The 18233-nt window shown below is 44.6% G+C and overlaps 1 protein-coding gene across 4 annotated transcripts in view; it reads left to right on the top strand.

The window, feature by feature from the left end:
- Positions 1-255: 255 nt before the first annotated feature.
- Positions 256-18233, top strand: part of PPIL2 (peptidylprolyl isomerase like 2) — a 62108-nt gene continuing 44130 nt past the window's right edge. For all 4 annotated transcript variants that reach the window (XR_015730267.1, XR_004594415.3, XR_004594416.3 and 1 more), the window contains exons 1-8: positions 256-418; positions 1908-1957; positions 2721-2766; positions 3002-3064; positions 3724-3775; positions 14290-14341; positions 15409-15500; positions 15721-15810. Coding sequence is in view for 1 of the 4 variants with exons in the window: in XM_034435788.3 (XP_034291679.2) it covers positions 387-418; positions 1908-1957; positions 2721-2766; positions 3002-3064; positions 3724-3775; positions 14290-14341; positions 15409-15500; positions 15721-15810 (477 nt within the window). In the remaining 3 variants the exon portion in view is untranslated. The remainder of the gene's footprint in view (positions 419-1907; positions 1958-2720; positions 2767-3001; positions 3065-3723; positions 3776-14289; positions 14342-15408; positions 15501-15720; positions 15811-18233) is intronic.

The following is an 18233-nucleotide window of genomic DNA, read 5'->3' as shown; positions in this document are numbered from 1 at the left end:
ATTAGTTTCACCAGTTAGCTGAAGAAATATCCACCTTTATTACTGGAAAAAATAAAAAAAAAATCCATGCTGGTTTGGGAATTCTGTGAGTTGAAAAACCCAATACATCTCAAAGTTGCCAAGGTTTGGCAGTCTCTGCCCTAAAGCCATAAAAGAAGCAGCAGCAGAAGAGGCGGAACCTTTAGTGGCAGCTTCCTGTTTCCCCAGCCGGGGGTGGGGTTTGTTTTGCGCGGCGCACCGCGCTAAACCGGAAGCAGAGCCGCGCGCAGCCTCTTTCCCGGAAGTGGAGTTGTTTTTTTTTTTCCCCCCGGGCAGCGTTTCGGGCTTTTCTCGCCGGGTGATTTCGGAGCCGAGTTGAGGAAGGGAGACCCGCCGCCGCCGCCGCCATGGGGAAAAGGCAGCACCAGAAGGACAAAATGTAAGCGAAGCGGCTCTGAAGGGGTGGGGGTGGGGGTGGGGGCGCCTCGGAAGCTCTCCGGAAGGGGGGGGCTGGGGGGGCATTTCTGCCCAGCCTACCTGGCAGGGAGGTTGTTGAGGGGAGGGGAAAGGGTTGCTGGAGGGGTTTCAATGCGGGCACCGCCGCTTCTTTATTCCTTGGCTTCCGTAGACTCTTTTCCTGCCAAGGCTGCAGGCGAGGTGGGAAGGCAACGAACCAGCCACTGCGATAGACTAGATTAGATAGGGTGGGAGGGAGAGAGAGAGAGACGATAAGGAGGTAGGTAGGTAGATATAAAATAGATAGTTATAGACAGGTATAAATAGAGATAGGTAGATAGATATAAATATAGATAGATGATAGAGATAGAGATAGATAGATAGATAGATAGATGATAGATAGATATAAAATATAGTAAGATATTGACAGGTATATATATATATATATAAATATAGATAGATGATAAATAGAGATAGATATGAATAGAGATAGATAGATGATAGATAGATAGATAGATAGATAGATAGATAAATAGATAGAGAAAGATAGTTATAGACAGGTATAAATAGAGATAGGTAGATAGATATAAATATAGATAGATAATAAATAGATGATATATATATATATATATAGATAGATAGATAGATAGATAGATAGATAGATAGATAGATAGATAGATATAAAATATAGTAAGATATTGACAGGTATATGTATATGATAAATAGAGATAAATATGAATATATATAGATAAATAGAGAAAGATAGTTATAGACATGTATAAATAGAGATAGGTAGATAGATAGATATAAATATAGATAGATGATAGAGATAGATATAGATAGATAGATAGATAGATAGATAGATAGATAGATAGATAGATAGATATAAAATATAGTAAGATATTGACAGGTATATATATATATATAAATATAGATAGATGATGAATAGAGATAGATATGAATATAGATAGATAGATAGATAGATAGATAGATAGATAGATAGATAGAGAAAGATAGTTATAGACAGGTATAAATAGAGATAGGTAGATAGATGTAAATATAGATAATAAATAGATGATAGAGATATAGATAGATATAAAGTATAGTAAGATATTGACAGGTATATATATAAATATAGATAGATGATAAACAGAGATAGATATGAATAGAGATAGATAGATAGAGAAAGATAGTTATAGACAGGTATAAATAGAGATAGATAGATAAATAGATATTAAAATAGATGGCGTTGAGTCATGCTGGCCACATGACCACGGAGATGTCTTCGGACAGCGCTGGCTCTTGAAACAGAGTTGAGCACTGCTCCCTAGAATCGGGAACGACTAGCAGGTATGTGCGAGGGGAACACCTTTACCTAATTAGGATCCAATGCTTCAATTAGCTTATTTTGTCTTTCTTCTAGGTACATAAGTCAAGGTACATATTCCTCTAATTGTCTCTTTCTCTTTTAGGTACATAACATGTACAGAATATACCCATTTTTACGGAGGGAAGAAAGTTGGTATGTGACCAGACCTGTTGACTCATTTGCTGTTTGTCTCATTTGCATGTCTTAAGTTATGTTTTGGGTCACCCCCTGGGAGGAGGGTGTTTGAAGGAAGATGTCCCTCATAGTATCCCAGTTGTAAGATTTGTTGTTGTTAGTCGTGTCCGATCCATTGCAACCCTATGGACAACGTTCCTCCAGGCCTTCCTGTCCTCTACCATCCTCTGGAGTCCATTGAAGCTCACGCTGACTGCTTCCGTGACTCCATCCAGCCACCTCGTTCTCTGCCGTCCCCTTCTTCTTTTGCCCTCAATTGTTCCCAGCATTAGGCTCTTCTCCAGGAGTCCTTCCTTCTCATTAGGTGGCCCAAGTATTTGAGTTTCCTCTTCAGGATCTGGCCTTCTAAAGAGCAGTCAGGGTTGATCTCCTCTAGGACTGACCGGTTGGATCGCCTTGCAGTCCAAGGGACTTGCAGGAATCTTCTCCAGCACCAGAGTTCAAAGGCCTCCATTCTTCGGCGCTCAGCCTTCCTTACGGTCCAACTTTCCCAGCCATACATTGCAACTGGGAAAACCATCACCTTGACTATACGCATTTTGGTTGGCAGGGTGATGTCTCTGCTTTTTAGTGTGCTATCTAAAAACAGAAAGTTGTAGGATAGGCTGAACTAAAAGGGAGAATTGACCAAAGTCACTTAATTGCAACATTTTTATAGGGTATTCATGTGAAGATGAATGTGCTGAATCTGTGAGACATAATATTTTTTTTCTTTGAATAGAAATTCCACAGTCCAACTTCCGGCGCCTGCCTTTTGATCACTGTAGGTAAGTGATTTCTTTTTTTTGAAAGAAATTGAGTCATAAAAATTGGAAAATCAGAAAAATGTTCCTTCCTTCCATACTTATATAGGAGTCCTGAAAATTGCTTTTGGTTGGAATCAGTTTATATGGGTTGGGATGGGTTGGCCATTCTTCTTTGTCTGTTGTCTTAATGTTATGCCAAATGGGTTCACTATGCTTTTTTTTAATACAAAAATGGAATTCTTTTTCTCCATTCTAGCTTATCTTTGCAACCATTTGAATATCCAGTTTGCACACCAGATGGGACCATTTTTGACTTGCTGTAAGTTGTCTTTATTCCAGTTTCTCTTACATTACCTCTCTCTCTTATCTATCTGTCTGTCTGTCTATATCTATCTATCTATCTATCTATCTATCTATTCTATCTATACTTATCTATCATTATTCATCTGTCATCTATCTCATCTGTTGCTAAGTGAAATTTGTGAAGTGAATTTTGCTCCATTGTATGGCTTTTCTTGCTACCATCATTGAGTGACTCATTGCAGTGGTAAAGTTAGTAACACGTTAAGTGCATCTGACTTCCCCATTGATTTTGCTTATAAGAAGGTTGCAAAAGGGAGTCACTTTTTTCAGTGCCATTGTAACTTTGATGTTCTGCCCCAGCTACGGACCCCAAAGAACGCAGCACACACAAAGTCCATTCAAACCTTATTTTACTAAATAAATCAGCTTTTTACAACCACGGCTGTTAATTAACTGCATTAACAGCCGCCAAGAATTCAAAGAATAATAACTGAAAGCTTACTGCGGTTGGCAGAATGCCCAGAAGCAATTTGCAGGAAGCTGATAAGATAAGCAAGACAAGACACAAAGGTACTGCCCTTTGAGTTTTGATGTTGTTTTCTTTTACCCAAAATGTACTTAAATGTAGAAACCAATGTCCAAACCGTTCTGACTCTGCATCTTGTCTTGTTTTAGGAATATTGTTCCGTGGATAAAGAAGTATGGAACCAATCCGATCACGGGGGAGGCAAGTATTGCTGGATTTTAAAATATGGGATCCATTCCAACCCCCAGACTACAAATATTAAAATCTCCAAAAACAAGAGCTTGACAAAGCAGGTGGAAAACTCCATTTGGGATATGTATAAAGTAGCAAGAAAAAAAGTCCCAAATATGTCAGTTCTTCAGGATAAGATGAGTCAGATCAGGAAATAGACACTGTTGTGGCCCGCCAGCAGAGCTGGCAGCAGATTCGGACAATGAGGAGGTTGGGGAGGAACATGGGCCAGTCCTAGAGTCTGGGGAAGGCTCTGACGAGGGCTCTGCGTCGGAGGCAGGAATGGGGCCAGAGCCGTCTGACCATTGTCAGCTGCCTTTGGAGTCAGACATCAGTGAGGCAGAAGAACAGCTGGAGCCTGGTCCCAGTGTGCACATGCGCAGAACTGCCAGGAGAAGGGAAAAGTTAAAGAACAAGGGTCGACTTGGGAGTAAGGCCACAGGTGGATGAGGAATGGCCTCTCCCAGAGGGAATAAAAGAGGAGCGAAAGGGGAGGGGAGTTTGCAGGAGACAATTAGTTCCCTTAATTGGTTCGTGACTTCTTTTGCCTTCAATCGTTCCCAGCATTAGGCTCTTCTCCAGGGAGTCCTTCCTTCTCATTAGGTGGCCAAAGTATTTCAGTTTCATCTTCAGGATCTGGCCTTCTAAAGAGCAGTCAGGGTTGATCTCCTCTAGGACTGACCGGTTGGATCGCCTTGCAGTCCAAGGGATTCGCAGGACTCACTTGGATCTACCTATCTATCTATCTATCTTTCTATCTATCTATCTATCTATCTATCTATCTATCTATCTATCATCTATCTATCGTTGTTGTTAGTTGCGAAGTCATGTCCATCACGGCCCCATGGGCAACGTTCCTCCAGGCCTTCCTGTCCTCTACCATCCTCCGGAGTCCATTGAAGCTCATGCCGACTGCTTCAGTGACTCCATCCAGCCACCTCGTTCTCTGCCGTCCCCTTCTTCTTCTTTTGCCCTCAATCGTTCCCAGCATTAGGCTCTTCTCCAGGGAGTCCTTCCTTCTCATTAGGTGGCCAAAGGATTTGAGTTTCCTCTTCAGGATCTGGCCTTCTAAAGAGCAGTCAGGGTTGATCTCCTCTAGGACTGACCGGTTGGATTGCCTTGCCATCCAAGGGACTCGCAGGAGTCTTCTCCAGCACCAGAGTTCAAAGGCCTCCATTCTTTGGCTCTCAGCCTTCCTTACGGTCCAACTTTCCCAGCCAGACATTGCAACTGGGGAAACCATCGCCTTGACTATACGCACTTTAGTTGACAGTATTAGCCACATAAAAAAGATGTAAAACCTGGATCTGGGATTGTAGAACACACAGGCTGTTGTTTTTTTCTTTAAACACGAGGGGGCAGTCAGATCGTTTGGCCTGAAAAGCTCGTCCAGATCTCTAAATTTGCAGCAAATCCATTCCAGGGAAGATCACCCCTTTAACCTCTTCTGTGCTTTTTCTGTTCTTCGTGGCTGCATATTTGGAGATTGTCACGTTAAATGACTACTTGATTCCTGGAGATTTTTCTGGGAAGATCTGTGAGCAGGGGTATAAGTTTAACTTACACCACTGTAACCAAAGTTTGTGTGGCTCTGGCTCTAAACCATTCTTGAGAAAAGTCTACAGGGAATCCTCAACTTTTGACCACAACTGAACCCCAAATTTGCGTTGCTAAGCAAGTTGTTAAAGTGAGCTTTATCCCATATTACGACCTTCCTTGCCACAGTTGAAGAGAATTCTTTCTTGGCCAAGTGTGATTGGACACACAAGGAATTTGTCTTTGGTGCATATGCTCTCAGTGTACATAAAGAAAAAATAAAATATATTCGTCAAGAATCATAAGAGACAACACTTAGCGATAGTCAAAGGATGCTAATAAGCAATCAAATCATACTAGGAAACAAATAAAAACAATATAAGTTATAAAGATACAAGCAACATGGATATAGCCATAAGTGGGAAGAGATAGTAATGGGAAGGATGAGAAGAATAATAGTAATACAGCCTTAATAAATTATTTGACGGTGTTATGGGAATTAGTTGTTAAGCAGAGCGATGGCATTCGGGAGGAAAAACCTGTCCTTGTGTCTAGTTGTTCTGGTGTGCAGTGCTCTATAGCATCGTTTTGAGGGTAGGAGTTGAAACACTTTATGTCAAGGATGCGAGGAGTCTGTAAATATTTTCACAGCCCTCTTTTTGACTTGTGCAGTATACAGGTCCTCAGTGGAAGGCAGGTTGGTAGCCCTTGTTATTTCTGCAGTTCTAATGATCCTCTGAAGTCTGTGTCTGTCTTGTTGGATTGCAGAACCAAACCAGACAGTTATGGAGGTGCAGATGACGGACTCAATCATTCCTCTGTAGAACTGAATCAGCAGCTCCTTGGGCAGTTTGAGCCTTCTGAGTTGGCGCAGAAAGAACATTCTTTGTTGTGCTTTTTTGATGACGTTTTTGATGTTAGGTGTCCATTTTAAGTCTTGAGATATGAGTGAATCAGCGCAGGTGTTAAGTTAGTAGCACCGTTGTTAAGTGAATCCTGTTTCACCACAGACTTGGCTTGTCAGAAGGTCACAAAAGGGATTACATGACCCTTGGACATTGCAACCGTCATTCATATGTTGCCAAGCGGCCGAATTTTGATGGCTTGATTATGCTACAGTCATAAATGTGAAAAACGGTCATAAATCGCCTTTTTTCAGTCCCATTGTAACTTCGAACGGTCACTAAATGAATAATTGTAAATTGAGGATCCCCTAAATGTGTGTGCACCCCTCACTTCCACCAATTCTCCGTGCTATAAACATCCTCTCCACGGTGGCGCAGTAGTTAGAGTGCAGTACTGCAGGCTAATTCTGCTGACTGCCGGCTGCCTGCAATTTGGCAGTTCAAATCTCACCAGGCTCAAGGTTGACTCAGCCTTCCGTCCTCCCGAGGTCGGTAAAATGTAAAATGAGGACCCAGATTGTTGGGGGCAAGAGGCCGATTCTGTAAACAGCTTAGAGAGGGCTGTAAAGCAGAAGGAAGGGAAGGAAGGAAGGAAGGAAAGGAAGGAAGCAAAAGTCCTTAAACTTATATACCCCTTCCTTCCTTCCTTCCTTCCTTCCTTCCTTCCTTCCTTCCTTCCTTCCTTCCTTCCTTCCTTCCTTCCTTCCTTCCGCTTAGAATGCAGTATTGCAGGCTAACTGCCCACTGCCAGGAGTTTTGATCCTGACTGGCTCCAGGTTGGCTCAGCCTTCCATCCTTCCGAGGTGGGTAAAATGAGGACCCAGATTGTTGGGGGCAAGAGGCTGACTCTGTAAACTGCTTAAGAGAGGGCTGTTAAAGCACTGCGAAGCAGTATATAAATCGAAGTATCATTGCTATTGCTCTCCTTTCTTTGTTCCATGTTGAAATAATAGCATTCTGCATACCCTTAATAGGGTTTAAAAATCTGACCATCCCTGGCATTGGCTTAATACAGTGTTTCTCAACCTTGGTAGCTTGAAGATGGGTGGACTTCAATGGCTGGGGGATTCTGGGAGTTGAAATCCATCCATCTTCAAGCTACCAAGGTTGAGAAACACTGGCTTAATATTTCAGATTTAAACTACCCAAGCGTTGTCTTAGATATATTAGGATGCTAATTCCCAGCTGGCTACCCTAACCGTGGCTTAGCACTGTGCGTGGACTCGGCCCCTGGCCTCCCTCCTTCCTTTCAGCTGGACATTACGTAAAAAGAACACGCTGCCTTTTCAGCAAATGGAAAACCTCAGACGCCTACAATATTCTGGTTGCTTCTTCCTAGTAAAATAGTTGTGCGTCTGTCAGCTGTTTGACGGAGTGGGGATTTGTGGTTATAAAAGACCTGTGCAGTTGTTAGTCTGCCAGCCAGCCACGTGCCAAATGCACAAGCCAGTTTGCAACTTTTAAAGCCGGCCAGCAGGTCTTTTATAACTACAAATCCACATAATTTTTTTTAGCTGGGATGCGGTGGCTCAGTGGCTAAGATGCCGAGCTTGTCAATCAGAAGGTCGGCATTCAGTAGTTCGAATCCCGAGTGCCGCGTAACGGGGTGAGCTCCTGTGACATGTCCCAGCTTCTGCCAACCTAGCAGTTCGAAAGCAGGTAAAAAAAATGCAAGTAGAAAAAATAGGAGCCACCTTTGGTGGGAAGGGAACAGCGTTCCGTGCGCCTTTGGCGTTGAGTCATGCCGGCCACATGACCACGGAGATGTCTTCGGACAGCGCTGGCTCTTCGGCTTCGAAATGGAGATGAGCAGCACCCCCTAGAGTTGGGAACGACTAGCATGTATGTGTAAGGGAACCTTTACCTTTTACCTTGGGTGTCTTTTTCTCCAAAAGGGATTTTGGAAAAAAACATGCTTGCAGAAACGCATGCGTATCCTCTCCTCTGATTTCTGCAAAATCTTTCCGCTTGCGGAAAATGGGAAACCATGGTTTAAACCAGGGATCCCTAACCTTTCCAGCTTGGCAGCCTAGCCGGGCCTAGGCAGGCGGGCATGTGAGTGGCAGGTATATGCGTCTGCGAACAGCTTCATTTATGGGAGCGATGCACATATGTGTAAAGCTCCACTCGTGCAAAATGGGAGCTTTGTCTGTGAGGGGCGAGTGCTTGCACGAGTGTGCGAAGCTCCGCGAGTGTGAGCAGAAGGCACTTGTGCTCGCTCGTGAAACTCCACTCAGGAGTTTCACACATGCACTTGCTCATTTTTTGAACAGCCCGTTAGTGGGACCCCTCGACTAGAAGACCTCCAAGGTCCCTTTTCCAACTCTGTTATTCTGTTAATTCCGGTATTCATCTATGGCCCTTGCAAAACGACCTGTCTGACTCCCTTCGGAGTGGATCTAACCGATCTTCCTCCTGATTCATGATCCTGTGCGGCCCTCTGCTCGTCCTCCTCCCTTTCCTGGCAGAGTCCCCCACTAAGGAACCCATCCAAGGATGTCAGAAATGGTGTAGGGTCTCCTGCTTGGGCGGGGGGTTGGACTGGATGACCTTCAAGGTCCCTTCCCACTCTGTTAATCTGAATCTATCTAAAATGATCAAAGACCTGGAGACTAAAACAGAGGAAGAACGGTTGCAGGAACTGGGCCTGGCTAGTCTAGTGAAGAGAAGGACCAGGGGAGACAGGAGAGCAGTCTTCCGATATTTGAGGGGCTGCCACAGAGAGGAGGGGGGTCAAGCTATTTTCTGGGACCAGAAGTCGGGAAAGGGGGCGTTTTCTGCCTCCGGAGGGCCTTCACTCCGGAGAAGGCTGTTTTTGCCCTCCCCAGGCTCCTAGAAAGGCTCTGGAGCCTGGGGAAAGTGAAAAACGGGCCTTCCCCCACCCCTCTGGAGGCCGGAAATAGCTTGTTTCCCGACTTCCGGTCGGCACACAAGGTCCGAAAATCAGCTGGCCGGCGCGCACATGCGGGCCGGAGCTGAACTAGGGCAACGCGTGCCCACCGATATGGCTCCACGTGCCACCTATGTAGGGTCCCCTTCTTGGGTGTGGGGGGGGGTTTGGACTAGATGACCTTCAAGGTCCCTTCCAACTCTGTTAATCTGAATTACCATCGCAAGTAAGCCACGGCAGAATGTGGGCCTTGGATCCCTCCCCCCCTCCCCGTCCCGCTCCCGTCTGCAGCAGAAGGGCCTTTCAACTCCCTCTTCCGCTTTCTTTCATCTGGAGTTTGCCCCAGTGCCCCAGTAACCCACACAGTCGGCGGCTGCTCATGTGCGGCGGGAGGAAGGAAGGAAGGAGGGGAGCCCTGCTCGGTCCTGGCAAAGAGCGGATGAACTCAGCTGGCAAGTCGGGAAGCAGAAACGCACAGCAAGGCTGGCTTGTTCGGGATTGCAGCAAAGTAGGTCACTTTGCCAAAAGGAGCTCAGCTGGCAGGGTGGACCCTGGGCTTGGCACAGAAGCCGGAAGAGAGCTGCCCAAAAAAAATGGGAGGGTGTCTTTTTCTTTCTTTCTTTCTTTCTTTCTTTCTTTCTTTCTTTCTTTCTTTCTTTCTTTCTTTCTTTCTTTCTTCCTTCCTTCCTTCCTTCCTTCCTTCCTTCCTTCCTTCCTTCTTTCTTTCTTTCTTTCTTTCTCTCTTTCTCTCTCTCCCCCACCCTCCTTCCTTCCTTCCTTTCTTTTTCTTCCTTCTTTCTTTCTCGCTCTCTCTCACCCACCCTCCTTGGTTCCTTTCTTTCTCTTCCTTCTTTCCTTCTTTCTTCTTTCTTCCTTCCTTCCTTCCTTCTCCTTTTCTTTCTTTCTTTCTTTCTGTCTGTCTGTCTTCTCTTTTATTCCTCCTTCTCTAATTCTTCTCTTACCTTTCTTTTTCTTCCTTTTCTCTTTTTTCTTTATTTTTCTTTCTTTCTTTTTCTGTCTGTCTTTCTGTCTTTCCCCTCTTATTCTTCCTTTTCTAATTCTTCTCTTACCTACCTTTCTTTCTTTCTTTCTTTCTTTCTTTCTTTCTTTCTTTCTTTCTTTCTTTCTTTCTTTCTTTCTTTCTTTCTTTCTTTCTTTCTTTCTTTCTTTCTTTCTTTCTTTCTTTCTTCACATGGATAACTCTCTCCATGACTTTCACGACTTATAACAGTAACGAGCAGGCTCTATTACAGTTGTAGGTCCAGGACTCGTTTGGTCTAGAAAGCAAGAGACCATGAATTCAAGTCCTGCTTTGGCCATGAAAGCCAGCTGGGTGATTTTGCGCCAGTAACCAGGGGACTGTGAGTTCTAGTTCCGCCTTAGGTATGAAAGCTGGCTGGGTGACTTTGGGCTAATTTCTCTCTCTCAGCCCAACCCACTTCACAGGGTTGTTGTTGGGGAACGATGCTGCCTTTGACGTATCACCTCTCCCACAGACCATTCTTTGCAATCTATCCCCCCCCCCCCCCAATTCCTCTTCTGCTGGTGCCGGGAACCGAATTTCTGCTGGAAAAACCTGGGTTTCCATCAGCAGCATTCCTCGTTCCAAGCCAGGCCTTGCCGTGCCATTGCCCACGGTTTCTCAGCTGTGGCATCCTGGAATGCTACCCAGCAGCTGTGTGGCCCAAGATGGCTTGGCCATCACACAATTACCCTGCAGGGTTTTTTTTTTTGTGTATGTGTGTGGTTTTTTTTTTTTTTTTTTTTTTTTACAGATGGCTCCGAATCACAGGACCGCATGGAACAGCAATCCCATATGGGACTCTGCTGTTGTGAACAAGCTCTGAGCTGAATCATTGTTGTTGATCATTTTCTTTTTCTATCTTGTGTTAATTCTCCAAGCTTGGTGGGGGGGGATATATATATATATATATCTGTTGATTTCCTGCCGTTGGGTCCTTTTGCTTGTAGTTGGCGTTCTCCCTCTTGTTTTCTTTCTGTGCTCGAGATGGAAAGCTGGAATATCTATTAAGCCAGATGGCGATCAATTAAAGATAGATAGATAGGTGATAGATAGATAGATAGATAGATAGATAGATAGATAGATAGATAGATAGATAGATAGATAGATATATGATAGTTAGCTGATAGGTAGGTAGATAAATCATAGGTAGGTAGGTAGATAGATCATAGGTAGATAGGTAGAAGAAACATAGATGATAAGTAGGTAGGCAGAAATGGATGGATGATAGAAAGATAGATGGATGGATGGATGGATGATAGGTAGGTAGGTAAAAGAAACATAGATGATAGGTAGATGATAGGTAGAAATAGATAAATAGGTGATAGGTAGGTAGGTGGATGGATGGATAGATGGATAGATAGACAGATAGAAGAAATAGATGATAAGTAGGTAGAAATGGATAGATAGGTGATAGGTAGGTAGGTAGAAGAAACATAGATGATAGGTAGATAGAAATGGATGGATGGATGGATGGATAGATAGATCGATAGGTGATAGGTAGGTAGGTAGAAGAAACAGATAGATAGATAGATAGATAGATAGATAGATAGATAGATAGATAGATAGATAGATAGAAGAAATAGATGATAGATGATAGGTAAATAGAAATAGATGGATGGATGGATAGATAGGTGATAGGTAGGTAAAAGAAACATAGATGATAGATAGATAGATAGATAGATAGATAGATAGATAGATAGATAGATAGATAGATAGATAGAAGATAGATAGATATTTTGCATAGAAAGAATTCCTGATTACAGAAAGTAGAACAAAGTTTTACGTGTGCCCTGGGCTTGTTCTGAAGCAAGGCGAAAGGTTTGTCAGAAACAAGAGAATTTTTTCATAAACTTTTCTAAGTACAGGCAGTCCTTAACTTACAGCAATTCACTTAGTGACCGTTCAAAGTTACAACAGCATTGAGAGAAGGGACTTTCGGCCGTTTTTCACACTTACGACTTTTGCAGCATTCCTTAGGGTCATGTGATTTACATTTGGATGCTTGATAAACCAACTCACATTTACGACGGTCACAGTGTCCCGGGGGTCCTGTGATCCTCTTTTGCGACCTACCGTATTTTTCGGAATATAAGACGCACCTACCTTTTTTGGTGAGGAAAGGAAGAAAAAAGAAATCTGCCTCTGCCTCTGAGCAATTTTGCCTCTTTGCAGCAAACAGCCTGCTTTACTTTCAGTTTCATTTTCAGCATAGCTTTATTAGCACAAGGAAAAAAAAATCTGCTCCCAGCAATTTACCTCTTTGCAGCAAGCAGCAGAGTCCTGCAAACAGCTGAGAGCAAATCAGCTGAGAGTCGGGAGGTCGGTCCAATCAACTTGTGCCAATTAGGCTGTGCTGAAGCTGAAAGGAGCTGTTTCTTCTTGCTGCTTGCTGCAAGGAGGTAAACTGCTGGAGGCAGAGGCCAAAGGGCGGGGGCCAGTGGGTGGGCGGGGCTACATTCGGTGTATTTAATTTAATTAAATTTATATGCCGCCCTTCTCTGAAGACTCAGGGCAGCTGAGACATAAATTTTTACCCCCTTTTGGGGGGGGGAAAGGTGTATCTTATACTCCCAAAAATATGGTAGTTCTAACCAGCAAAAGTCGATGGGGAAACCAGATTCACTCAACAACCGTGTTACTCATTGAACAATGGCAGGGATTCGCTTAACAAACTGTGGCGAGAAAGATTGTAAAACTGGGGGCAAGATTCACTTCACCAATGTTTCGCTTAGCAACAGGAATTCTGGGTTCCATTGCGGTCCTACGTTGAGGGCGACCCGTAGGCGTAGAACGACAAAGAGACCTGGCCATCCATTGTCTCATTTTTAAAAAAATAAAATAAAATAAAATAAAAATAAAATTTGGATTCGGATTTGAGCAGGCCAGTTAATCAGCCAGAAAGGGAGAGAATAACTCGTGATTCTTTTAGGCGTCAAATTAATCAGCTTCATTGCAAACCCTCACTTGCTTTCCTGCAGACAAAAGTTCTTGCAGTTGTCACTTTTAATAAGCTGGGCTGGCTATCCGTAGTTTGCTGGAGGGTTCCACAATTTATTCCAGAATCCAGTTCGGTGCCCTGAGAAATTTTAAACTCTGGTTGACTTTTAGTCCATTAATGGCACGTCTCTCGCCCTAGTTAGGGAACGGTTTCTTTTGGTAGCAAGGAACGCGGTGGCTCAGGGGCTAAGACGCTGAGCTTGTCGATCCAAAGTTCGGCAGTTCAGCGGTTTGAATCCCTAGTGCCGCGTGACGGGGTGAGCTCCCGTGATTTGTCCCAGCTTCTGCCAACCTAGCAGTTTGAAAGCAGGTAAAAAATGCAAGTAGAAAAACAGGGACCACCTTTGATGGGAAGGGAACAGCATTCCGTGCGCCTTTGGCATTGAGTCATGCCGACCACATGACCACGGAGACGTCTTCGGACAGCGCTGGCTCTTCGGCTTTGAAACGGAGATGAGCTCTGCCCCCTAGAGTCGGGAACAACTGGCACATAGGTGCGAGGGGAACCTTTACCTTTGTAGGTCATCTAGTCTAACCCCCAAGCCAAGCAGGAGACCCTACACACCATTTCTGACAGATGGCAGTCCGTTCTCTTCTTGAAAGCCTCCAGGGATGAAGCTCCCACAACCTCCGAAGGCAGCTTCTGTTCCACGGGTTGATTGTTCTCAATGTCAGGAAATTTCTCCTTATTTCCAGGTTGAATCTCTCCTGGTTCAGTTTCCATCCATTATTCCTTGTCTGGCCTTCAGGTGCTTTGAAGAATAGCTTGACCCCCTTCCTCCTCTCTGGGGCAACCCCTCAAATATTGGAAGACTGCTATCCTGTCTCCCCTGGTCCTTCTCTTCACTAGACTAGCCATGCCCGGTTCCTGCAATCGTTCTTCATGTTTTAGTCTCCAGGCCTTCGATCATCTTAGATAGATTCAGAATAACAGAGTTGGGAGGGACCTTGTAGGTCATCTAGTCTAACCCCCCGCCCAAGCAGGAGACCCTACACCATTTCTGACAGATGGCAGTCCAGTCTCTTCTTGAAAGCCTCCGGGGATGAAGCTCCCACAGCTGCCGGAGGCCACTTCTGTGCCATCGGTTGTTCCAAATGGATGATTAACTTTTGTGCCTCTTCGTCTCCGCAGAAGCTTGAAGCCAAAGCTCTCATCAAGCTGAACTTTGCCAAAAACAGTGACGGTGAGTCGGACACAATTTATGAAAAAGTGAATATGCAATGATGATTGTACAGGTCACCAGGAGGCCTCCGGGGGGGGGGGGGATCCTGGAACAAATGACTCTGCTGCTTTTTGTCACAATGAGTCATTCGTTCCCATAAAATCAAGAATTCCAGGTCAGGAGAAGCCCATCATCACCCCAGTTTCCAACCATGAAAATACAGCTGGTCCTGTATTTACGACCACCTAAATGTCCTCTTGCACAGCGAGATAGTTGTGAAGTGGGTTTTGTTCCATTTTACAACCTTTCCTGTTGCTGTTGTTAAGCGAATCACAGCCTCCTAGTGAGTGACCTAGAGCCAATCACCAGGAGGCTGTGAGTTCTAGTCTCGCCTTAGGCATGAAACCCGACTGGGTGGCTTTGGCCAATCACTAGGAGGCTGTGAGTTCTAGTCCCACTTTAGGCATAAAAGCTGACTGGGTGACTTTGGACCAATCACCAGGTGACAGTGAATTCTAGTCCTGCCTTAGGCATGAAACCCGATTGGGTGACTTTTGGCCAATCACCAGGAGACTGTGAGTTCTAGTCCCGCCTTAGGCATGAAACCCGACTGGGTGACTGGGTCAATCACCAGGAGACTGTGAGTTCTAGTCCCACCTTAGGCATGAAACCCAACTGGGTGACTTTGGGCCAATCGCCAGTAGACTGTGAGTTACAGTCCCGCCTTAGGCATGAAACCCGATGGTGACTTTGGGCCAATCACTAGGAGGTTGTGAGTTCTAGTCCCGCCTTAGGCATGAAAGCTGACTGGGTGACTTTGGGCCAATCACCAGGTGACGGTGAATTCTAGTCCCGCCTTAGGCATGAAATCCGACTGGGTGACTTAGGGCCAATCATCAGGAGGCTGTGAGTTCTAGTCCTGCCTTAGGCCTGAAACCTGACTCGGTGACTTTGGGCCAATCCCTAGGAGGCTGTGAGTTCTAGTCCCACTTTAGGCATAAAGTGACCTTAGGCCAACACCCGGAAGTGAGAAAATGAGTCTGTGGTTCATTTCTCTCTTTTTTTCTTCTTCTTCTTCTTCAATTTAGGGAAATACCACTGCCCAGTGCTTTTCACCGTCTTCACCAATAACTCCCACATTGTGGCCATCAAGACCACCGGCAACGTGTTTGGCTTTGAGGTGAGCACCTTCACGGTTGACGGTAACACAGGCAGGTAGTCCTCGTCTTACAACCAGCATTTCCACTGCTAAGCAAGGCGGTGGCTAAATGAGTCGCGCTCGCTTAACGCTGATCTGGGGTTTGAAAAAGGGAACCGGAGAAAAATCGCACCGTGGTTTGTCTCAAACCCTCCATTGATTCCCCTGTTTCTTCCTTTTTCATTTTGTTTTGTTTTGCAAGGCGGTTGAGCAGCTGAATATTAAAACCAAGACCTTTAAAGATCTGTTGAGCGAGGAGCCGTTTTCCAGGCAAGATATTATTACATTGCAGGTAAAGGTTCCAAAAGAATCAGATGGGTCTGGGTTTTGGCACTCTCCTCGTTCCAATTTCTTACGAGTTTCCATTTCTCTCTCTCCCATTCTCTCTCTTGTCTTTGCTCTCTCTCTCCCTCTCTCATTCTCTCCCTCTCTCCTCCTCTCTTCTCTCTCTTTCCTCTTTCTTCTCTCTCTCTCTTCTCCCTCTCTCCCCCTCCTCTGCATCCTTCTCCCTCTCTTTCTCATCTTCTCTCTCCCTCCCTTCTCTTTTCTCCTCTCTCATTCTCTCCCTCTCTCTCTTCTCCTCTCTTCTTCTCTCTTTCCTCTCTCCCCTCTCTCCCCTCCCTCTCCCCTCTCATTCTCCCTCCCTCTCTCCTCTTTTCTCTCTTCTCTCTTTTCTTTGCTATCTCTCTTCTCTCTCTTTCCTCTCCTCTCTCTCCCCCTCCCTCTCCCTCCCTCTCCCTCTTTCATTCTCATCTCCTCTCTCTCCCTCCATCCCTTCCTTCTTTCTCTCCTTTCTCTTCTCTCTCTCTCCTTTCACCTCTCCTCTCTTCTCCTCTCTCTCCCCCTCTTCCCCTCCCTCCATCTCCCTCTCTCATTCTCATCTCCTCTTCTCCCTCCTTCTCCTCTCCTCTCCCTTCTCTTCTCTTCTCTCTCTCCTTTGTCTTCTGTCTCCCTCCCCCTTTCTCTCTCTCTCTCTGTCTTTCTCTTCTTCCCCCACCCCCATCTCCTCCCCTCATGACTTTCTAAACGTCAGTTTAGTTTTACTGCCAGCCATAAAACTAAAAATTTATTTACCAGCGAGAGCAAACAATTTCAGGGCTGAGTGAAAGGCGTAATTATGTCACTTAATGAGAGATGGGGCAATCCGTTCTTTCTCTCTCTCTCTCTCAAGCCAAGTTTGCCCGCCAATGGAATATTATTGGAAGAAGCTTTCTTATCGCAAGACACAATGCCACATTCATCTCTCCCCCTTTCTGCCATTTGCGCTCCAACTGACGTCTTCTCCTCCTCCTCCTCCTCCCCCCTTCGGCCATTCTCTCGGCTCTCACTTTGGATTCGGGCCATGGGGCGGTCATCCTCTGGCCGCTGTGCCGGAGTTTTATTTATGTATTCGGCAGCGGGTGGAGAGGGGAAAAAACCTGCTCTGGGAGCCGTCCACGTCACGTTTCCTCACTCACAATAGAGAAAAGCAGAAATGCCACTTTTTTTCCCCTGCCCTGCTTTACTTACCGTGTTTCCCCGAAAATAAGATCCTGTCTTATTTTTTTTTTTTTGAACTTTGAAATAAGTGCTTGGCCTTATTTTCGAGGAGGTCTTATTATTTTGGTGGGGGTGGAGCAAGACGGGGCTCCTCTTGCCGTCTTACCTGATTTCCAGCTCTGTGTCCCTAACCAGAGGAAATGGTGACGACCGGCTGGAATGTGGTTAAATATTTTCGGGGAAGGCTTATTTTCAGGGGTGGGGTGGGCTTATTTTGGCGCATGTGCTCAAAAGCCCGATTAGAATTAGAATTAGAATTAGAATTAGAATTAGAATTAGAATTATTAGAATTATTAGAATTATTAGAATTAGAATTAGAATTAGAATTAGAATTAGAATTAGAATTTTTTATTGGCCAAGTGTGATTGGACACACAAGGAATTGGTCTTTGGTGCATATGCTCTCAGTGTACATAAAAAGACAAGATACATTCGACAAGAATCATAAGGTACAACACTTAATGATAGTCATAAGGTACAAATAAGCAATCAAGAAACAATATCAATATAAATCGTAAGGATACAAGGAACAAAATTACAGTCATGCAGTCATAAGTGGGAGGAGATGGGTGATAGGAACGATGAAAAGATTAATAGTAATAGTAAGGCAGACTTAGTGAATAGTTTGACAGTGTTGAGGGAAGTATTTGTTAAGCAGAGTGATGGCGTTTGGGGAAAAACTGTCCTTGTGTCTAGTTGTTCTGGTGTGCAGTGCTCTATAGCATTGTTTTGAGGGTAGGAGTTGAAACAATTTATGTCCAGGATGTGAGGGGTCTGTAAATATTTTCACAGCCCTCTTTTATTATGATTATTATTATAATATTTTATTATTATCCGGGGAGGACTTATTTTCGGGAAAACACTTTACTACCCTTGTACCAATAGAATTTCAGTTCATTTGTACAGTATATTAATGATAACATTCAGGAATTTGAAGATCTAGACATACTTTACAAGACTTGCATAATCAAGCTACTTTTGTGTTTTTTACTGAGGACTATAAAAATAAGGGACGTGGTGGTTCAGTGCTTGTCGATTGAAAGGTCGGCAGTTCGGCGGTTCGAATCCCTCGTGCCACATAACGGGGTGAGCTCCCGTGACTTGTCCCAGCTTCTGCCAACCTACTAGTTAGAAAGCACATTAAAAAAATGCAAGTAGAAAAACAGGGACCACCTTT

Source organism: Pantherophis guttatus, chromosome 17 (assembly GCF_059756535.1).
Source record: "Pantherophis guttatus breed Tessera chromosome 17, ASM5975653v1, whole genome shotgun sequence".
NCBI lineage: Eukaryota > Metazoa > Chordata > Lepidosauria > Squamata > Colubridae > Pantherophis > Pantherophis guttatus.
This window is presented reverse-complemented; position numbering and strand designations above follow the sequence as displayed.